The 6,879-nt window shown below is 30.2% G+C and overlaps 3 protein-coding genes across 4 annotated transcripts; 1 reads left to right on the top strand and 2 right to left on the bottom strand.

Moving 5' to 3' along the window:
- The first annotated feature begins 1,341 nt into the window (after nt 1-1,341).
- On the top strand, nt 1,342-2,322 carry LOC119669843 (growth arrest and DNA damage-inducible proteins-interacting protein 1). Of its 2 annotated transcripts, none has more exons than XM_038079873.1 (2): nt 1,342-1,475; nt 1,531-2,322. In XM_038079873.1, the coding sequence occupies exons 1-2, from the start codon at nt 1,393-1,395 to the stop codon at nt 2,252-2,254; spliced, it is 807 nt and encodes a 268-aa protein (XP_037935801.1). In that variant the 5' UTR covers nt 1,342-1,392; the 3' UTR covers nt 2,255-2,322. The 2 variants fall into 2 exon arrangements, with proteins under 2 accessions (XP_037935801.1, XP_037935802.1); XM_038079874.1 differs by having other exon boundaries at nt 1,382-1,470.
- LOC119669844 (ER membrane protein complex subunit 10) lies at nt 2,271-3,215 on the bottom strand. The gene is made up of 4 exons (XM_038079875.1): nt 3,101-3,215; nt 2,872-3,042; nt 2,443-2,823; nt 2,271-2,391 (listed from the first exon to the last, which is right to left on the bottom strand). The coding sequence occupies exons 1-4, from the start codon at nt 3,152-3,154 to the stop codon at nt 2,320-2,322; spliced, it is 678 nt and encodes a 225-aa protein (XP_037935803.1). The 5' UTR covers nt 3,155-3,215; the 3' UTR covers nt 2,271-2,319.
- Nucleotides 3,216-5,001: 1,786 nt separating this feature from the next.
- LOC119672400 (GDP-Man:Man(3)GlcNAc(2)-PP-Dol alpha-1,2-mannosyltransferase) lies at nt 5,002-6,776 on the bottom strand. The gene is made up of 5 exons (XM_038083436.1): nt 6,679-6,776; nt 6,417-6,612; nt 5,904-6,362; nt 5,176-5,852; nt 5,002-5,108 (listed from the first exon to the last, which is right to left on the bottom strand). Exons 1-5 carry the CDS (start codon nt 6,690-6,692, stop codon nt 5,024-5,026), a joined length of 1,431 nt encoding a protein of 476 aa, XP_037939364.1. The 5' UTR covers nt 6,693-6,776; the 3' UTR covers nt 5,002-5,023.
- Between the last annotated feature and the right edge of the window lie 103 nt (nt 6,777-6,879).

The raw sequence follows: 6,879 nt of genomic DNA, 5'->3' as shown, positions 1-6,879 counted from the left end.
TCATTAACATGTAGCGCCTTATGTTTATGTTTTAAATATTTTAATCTCAATGTGAACATAAAATGCACACTTACTAATATTTTAAAATAAATAGTAAAATACTTTCGTTAAACTGTTTTATTAGAAATATGCATAGAAATTAAATGAAAATTAATTTTCTTTCATCATTATTGTGTGAAAATTTAAAAAAAGAACTATAACAAATTTTTTACATTCCTTGTATTTTCCTATTTCTACATTTAGTTTATTTAGCTATGTAGTTTATTCGACCAAAGTTCAAGATTTGGTATGCATTTTCCACACCACCCAAGAGGTATGCATAAAGGTGCGTTACCGAGTTTATATGTCGGTTCCCCAAGAGGCATATCCACTATTATATATTGGTTATAATTTTTTACAGATTTTTACAAATACAAAATTAACAGAATAATAATTACAATACTTTTAAAAATTAATTGCAAATTTAAATATACATAAACTAAAAGCAAAAAATTATTAAAGTAAAAACTTAATTTATATGTAAAAGTCAACTGAATATCATGTGGAAAACTAAGCTTATGAATGCGTTACACGCAAGAGCTTTTGCTTATAGTCAGGTGTATTTAGAACCCTATTAAAAAATTTTAACAGGATATACATGCGTACCCTTATAAAAAGAGTTAAAATACTGTCTGTTTTGCAGTTTTGACAGCAAACATATGGACGTATATTTTTTAATTTTTGGTATAAAAATTGTGCTATACCTACTTTTTGGTAACTGCTATTAAAGTGTTTGCAAAATTTTAACAACTTTTTGTTAAATATTTGCGCAGTAAATTTTGTATGATTTGGCGCAACGAAATTTTATATTACTCTCAAAAAATCAAAACCAAAAAACAAAACCACACTCTTTCTTACACTCTTCATGGTAAACTTTTTGAAATATTTCGTTCTCAAAAGTACTCGAAGCATCGGAAAAAGGTGAAAAGGTGAAAAATTTCAGGGATTTCAGCTGGTGTTAGTGCACTTTTCACTAACACTTTCAAGAGCTCTACGGCAAATTGTTGTTGTGCGAAAAAACAAATTTTAGTTCACAATGGAGTTGCCGTTCTTGTAAGGTATTCTTTGGTTGACATGATTGATGCGTTGCCAATTACTTTCAATTACAATTGTTTGCTGAAGCACAGCTATTGTAATGGAAATGTTCGAAACAAACGAAAAAAAAATTATATTAACTGTTTCTCAATTAATATATATCCGTACTGTCCCATATTGACTAAAATATTTAGTTTTGTTTATTCCAAAACGTATAAAAAAAAATTTTTTTAATGAATTCGAAAAGAAACATTCTATTTGTAATAATAGAATAGAATCATATTAATTATAACTTTATGCTTATGTACACAAGGAAAGATGTTTAATTTACTGCTGGTATATCAACATTTGACATTTGTGGAACCTAAATTGTGGATAAATTATATTAAAAAAATAGTGAGGTTACTTAACAAAAGTATTTAAAAGAGAAATAATGATTGCAGCGATTCCTTGTAGAAACAATGTACTATTTCGTGGAATGGTGTTTGGGAGTTACAAAAATACATTTGCTACTAAAGCTAAGAGCCTAAACGATGAAAATGAAGAACCTGAACAACCTCCATCGTTCATGGAAGAAATTGTGGAAATTCCTGTAAATCCGAAGAAATTTAACAAATCGAGGTTATTAGCACAACATAGGAACATGTTAAATGAAAAAATACCCTATCAAGAACCACAATCATGGATTCACTTATCAGAAAAATACCAACGCAAAATATTTGGAAAATATGGATCCCAAAGTGGTATTGATCCCCGGATTTGTTTTAATACAAAGGAAGATTTAGCCGCTAAAAACAAATATGAAAAAGCTGCTCATCCTTATACTCTCCAACAGATGATAGCTAAAGTGAATGAAGAGAAACTGGCAAAAACGGAAAAAATTCAGAAACGGGAGGACGAAATCGCTAAAAAATTAGTGAAACTTGATCAATGGAAAAAAGAGTTAAACGCAAAAATAGCTAAAAAAGAAGCTGAAATGCAAGCAGCGAAGGATCGTAAGGAACGACTTATTGAAGAAGTTCGTCGTCATTTTGGTTTTAAGTTGGACCCCCGCGATGATAGATTTAAAGAAATGTTGGAACAAAAAGAGAAAGAGGACAAGAAAAAACAAAAGGAAGCCAGGCGAAAATCCAAAGAAGACCAAATGGTTGCGAAACTCTTGCAAAAGTCCGAACAGTGAAATAAATAAGCATACATAAATTTTTAAGTTTATTGTTAAATATTACTGAAATAAAATAAATAATATTATTTTGCGTTGTCTTGATTTGTAGCTCCTGATATAAATACTAATAGTAGGACTGGAACAATATACATCCACTGAAATTGCACAAAGTTAGGATTTAGTTTATAAATGCAAATATGTCTTACGTATTTCGCAAAAAAGCCACGATTGTCACGAACTTCGCCTCTCTCACGAGCTTCTCGTTCGCGTTCAACTTTTTGTATAAAACTAGCAGTATCAGGAACTGGTGCTAATTCTGTATGTTTGATTAACACGTCGGTATTAAAATCTTCTAGTTCAGATATCGGCAGTTCGAAATTAGAACAATCATCGGTGGCCGAAGAACCCACAGTTTGGGAAACTGCAGTTACAAATCCAGACCCATCTATCGAAACCCAGAGAATGTCATTAAGTTGCGCTGCTAAAAGACTACATGCTTTGGTTGAGGTCATATAAGTTTGCTTTACTCCGTTTGCGTAAACGACCGTAGCACTTAGACGGTAAAACATATTTTTTTTAGCAAGGGCCTGTAAATATGATGTTTCATATATATTATATCAAGTTAATTGAATTACCTTTAGGTTTTGATATTCTTTGTCAGTAAGAGCATCTTGCAAAATGTTAGACAATCCTGAATTTAAACTAGGTATAGTTACATTTCCACGATACGAAAAGCTTTCAGAATTAACAGAATCAAGTGCATGACGAAGCTCGATATTTATCCACCCATCGTATTCAAGATAACACTAATGAAAAATTTTAATGTAAAAATGGATTCGATTATAATTTAATTTGTTTATTTACTGTTCCCAAAGAAATAATTGACAAAAGACAAATTACAGTAGAAATAAAACCCATGATGAACTACGAAATTCACTGAGCACAAGTGGTTTGTATAAGTGGTCTGTCAAACTGACAATTCTTTTGGAATTACAAATTAATAGATATGACAGTTTTATTTATAAATTACTTTCTTAATACACATGATTTCCATATAATATCTTAAATCAAACAATATTATATATTATACTAGTATCGCCTTAATTTTTAATAACCTGTTATATATTGTTCATTTCGCTTAATAATAAAATATTTATTAAATAATTTCTCTGATTTCGTTCCATTGATTGATTATTGATTACAGGTGAAATACCATAATTTAATTCCACAAACGCCTTAGATTTGTGTGAACACATTGAAAAGTCTTTTAAATCTTAATTATCTAATTTTATTTGATTTTAAAGGCTCAGTTAGACGGAAGGTAACGTAAGAAATTATTTCAAAGCGAAATGTATTGGTTGTGCATTTCGCTTCGAATTAATCTCTTACGGTACCTACCGTCTAACTGAGCCTTAACACTAACAGGTGCCTAAATGTTTTGAATTTGTGCTTGAAATCTTACGCTTTCTAATATATTAATCAAACCGTCGGTTATTTATTCAGTGTAGCAAAATATCATAATTTTTTTTTCCATTTTAAAATTTAACAAAGTTATAATTTGACTATTTAATAATTTAATATATAATTTAATTGATATATGATGAAATTGAATTTAATAAAAACCACAGTGAAAAACAGGGATTCATGCAACTTCGTAAATTTTACAAAATTGGTAGACTTACAGTTTCCGCTAAGTACGACATATCAAAGGAGCAGAAGAAAATGATTGAAACATTTTTTTAAAAATTTTTTTCTTCAAGGTTTGATAAATTTTCGGGATGAAATGAGTTAATTTTGGTACTAAATTGCGAATGGATGTTACTCAATCGTCAAGCATCTGTAATTCCTGAGATTTGACATCTTTAAGGAATTCATCATCTTTTTCAGCGTCTAAAAATATAAAGGAGTATATTGTATTAATGATTTTATTTTTTCCACAAAATTACTAAGCATCAATTCCTTTAATAAAAGAAATGAAACTAACTGCATTCAGAAACTTTTGCGAAATTTTTTCTAGAGGGTTACTCATTCACCTTAGGAAAATCTCTTAAGAGAAATTTACGAAGCTGTATGAATCCCATTATTATGTTTCTGAAAATATGATATCATTTCTTTATGTTTTTTTTTTGTTTTAAAATTATCTACAAGACAATCGCATTTTAACAAATATGTATATTGGTTTCAATCTCTATTGAATATACTATAGTGATTGGGGATAACAGGCTTTGTTTCAGTAATACTGTGAATTACTGAAACACCTGCAATCTTTCCAATGAGTGCACCTTATTTGATATATACTAAAAGAACCTGACAATCTGCAACAAATTTATTGTGAAACCCAATACTTTTGAAGTATTTTCTCTGTTGCTGGCATTTTGAACTGTTAAAGCTTTTGGGTTCTAATGATGCTTACGAGAAATAAAAATCTCATTTGTTTTGTAGTTTACTACATCACCAATGACACCTTTAGAGACTTAAAAAAAATATTAGTTCTCTTAACATACATCAGAGTACAGATTGCACGTGTCGTAAGCGTACTGGGATAATAAAATGGATTTCAATCCTGGAATATCATTTGTATAAGCAAGTAGTATGAGAATTGTTATACTTTTTATAACAATTAAATAAATATTTCATTCTTATAATATTAAAAACAAAAAATCTAAGATTTAGTGTTTTGTAGAAAGTTTAAAATAAAATTTAGCTATTTGCAACAATAATAAATTCCTGAAACGCTTTCATTAGCAAATTTTATTTATTTTTATGAATATATATGATTATGAATATTTAAGTTATTTTGTTAAAAATTGGGGTTATTGCACGAAGAAAATTTATTTCAAATTCTTTTTCCGAAAATCTTTCTACGGATGAGCTGCAAATAAATTAAAAAAGTTAAAGGCAATAAATTCATTGTTCTGAGCGTAACAAAAATAACTTACATAGCTGCATTCTGAATCGCATCGTTTTCTTCTTTTGAATTGTATATAATGCTCAATATGCAGTTAGCATATTCCACTGCATCAGCAGCTAAGTATCCATTTTGACATCCTTCTGATGTTTCTATGATATCCAACAGGGGACCTCCCGATCTGTGAGCTACCATTATAATGCCAGCAGCCATACATTCGACTATACCAATTCCAAAGTGCTCATTCCACATAGTATGAATACCAATTTTCGCCCTCTTATATAACTGCAATAACTCATTATATGGAACATTTACTTTGAATTCAACAGAATTTTCCAAGGATAAATGTTTTGATAAATCTTGCATATTTTTTAAACGGTCGTAATCTTCCTCATTTCTGCATGATCCTACAATAATGAGTTTTATTTTATTCCACAAAGCTTCGTTACGTGCCAATAGTGTCCTGAGCTCATACATAGCTTGTAATTGAAGAGGATGATCTTTTTCAGGACGGAACTGGCCAACTGATAAGATAATGATTTCATCAGGATTACCAGCGTAAGGTAAATTTTTAATATGATTTACTTCACAAGGCGGATAGACACGATGTGTTTTGAATGGGGCATCCCACAATTCCAAGATATGATTTTCAGTCCAAGAAGAATTTACCATTATAGTTTCAGAACATTTACCAACTGCACTATAAATCTTAACTTATATTTGAATTATGTATTTTAAAATAATGTTGTTTGAACTAACCTTCGCAAATATTCGGTAGTATGTTATTTTCATCCATGTTAAAAACGGATTGCGAACGACATAGTTTTGGTTGTTATGCAAAAATTCTCTTTGCTGCACTCTGCGTAACATATCGGTACTTATAGTAGGATAGTGTACGTAGCAACCCACTTTACATGAACCCAAATACCGGAATAGAGGTAAAGTAAAAGCATATCCCATCGTATCTATATAAATATCTGGAGGAAATTTGCACAACGCCTCTAGTCCCAAAAGCACAGATCCAATACTTTGACCAAGAAGCGTAAAGTAGGGATACATATTTGCTTCTATCCATTGTCTACGTTTGAGATAAACAAATGTTATGTTTTCTTTATCTAGACTTATATTAAATATGTTTTGAACATTTTCCAAAATGTTGTTAGGGGAACTATCTATGTCCCCAGTGTAGATTATTATTTTGACGTTGTCATATTTTGCCTGCAATGTATGTTGAATATTAGGATATGATTGTGAAATAAATGCTTACTTTACCTGTAGCGCTCTTATGGCACACCATAAGACCCGTTCACCGCCGCCGCCAGCATTGCAATATGGATGGAAGATTCCAACATTGACAATTTTGTTTTTTGATAATTTTAACTTGCGACTTTGCAACCACTTTCGTAGGCAAAAGCCGAATGATATCAGACTCAGTATCAGAAAGAGAAAAGTATTAAATATATAAATGCTAGAAATGTTAAAATAGTGTAAATGAGGGTACGTTAAGGTAAATTAATGAGTTTTCGATGCTTACAGTTTTAACAACATAATTTATTATTATAAATTTATTGTTAGTCACCACAACAATAAATATCCGGTAAGAAGCGACTTATTACCAAACAGATGTTCAAAATTAAGCCGCAGTTATAATGCACAGTTCTTAATACGTGATACAACATAATTTTTACTTAATTGGTCAATATGGAAAATATTTTTAATTCAAAATTGTAGGGTT

Source organism: Teleopsis dalmanni, chromosome 1 (genome assembly GCF_002237135.1).
Source record: "Teleopsis dalmanni isolate 2A chromosome 1, ASM223713v2, whole genome shotgun sequence".
Taxonomy (NCBI): Eukaryota; Metazoa; Arthropoda; class Insecta; order Diptera; family Diopsidae; genus Teleopsis; species Teleopsis dalmanni.
This window is presented reverse-complemented; position numbering and strand designations above follow the sequence as displayed.

Bases quoted from the DNA above. Each gene is read 5' to 3' on its own strand.
- LOC119672400 (XM_038083436.1), bottom strand. The intron at 6,363-6,416 runs GTAAAGTAAGCA...CATACATTGCAG, and splicing joins GTGCCATAAGAGCGCTACAG to GCAAAATATGACAACGTCAA. The intron at 5,853-5,903 runs GTTAGTTCAAAC...ATATAAGTTAAG, and splicing joins ACTACCGAATATTTGCGAAG to ATTTATAGTGCAGTTGGTAA.
- LOC119669843 (XM_038079873.1), top strand. From the start codon at position 1,393: ATGTTTAATTTACTGCTGGTATATCAACATTTGACATTTGTGGAACCT. The intron at 1,476-1,530 runs GTTACTTAACAA...GATTCCTTGTAG, and splicing joins TATATTAAAAAAATAGTGAG to AAACAATGTACTATTTCGTG.
- LOC119669844 (XM_038079875.1), bottom strand. From the start codon at position 3,154: ATGGGTTTTATTTCTACTGTAATTTGTCTTTTGTCAATTATTTCTTTG. The intron at 2,824-2,871 runs GTAATTCAATTA...TCATATTTACAG, and splicing joins AAGAATATCAAAACCTAAAG to GCCCTTGCTAAAAAAAATAT. The intron at 2,392-2,442 runs GTAAGACATATT...GTGCAATTTCAG, and splicing joins GTGGCTTTTTTGCGAAATAC to TGGATGTATATTGTTCCAGT.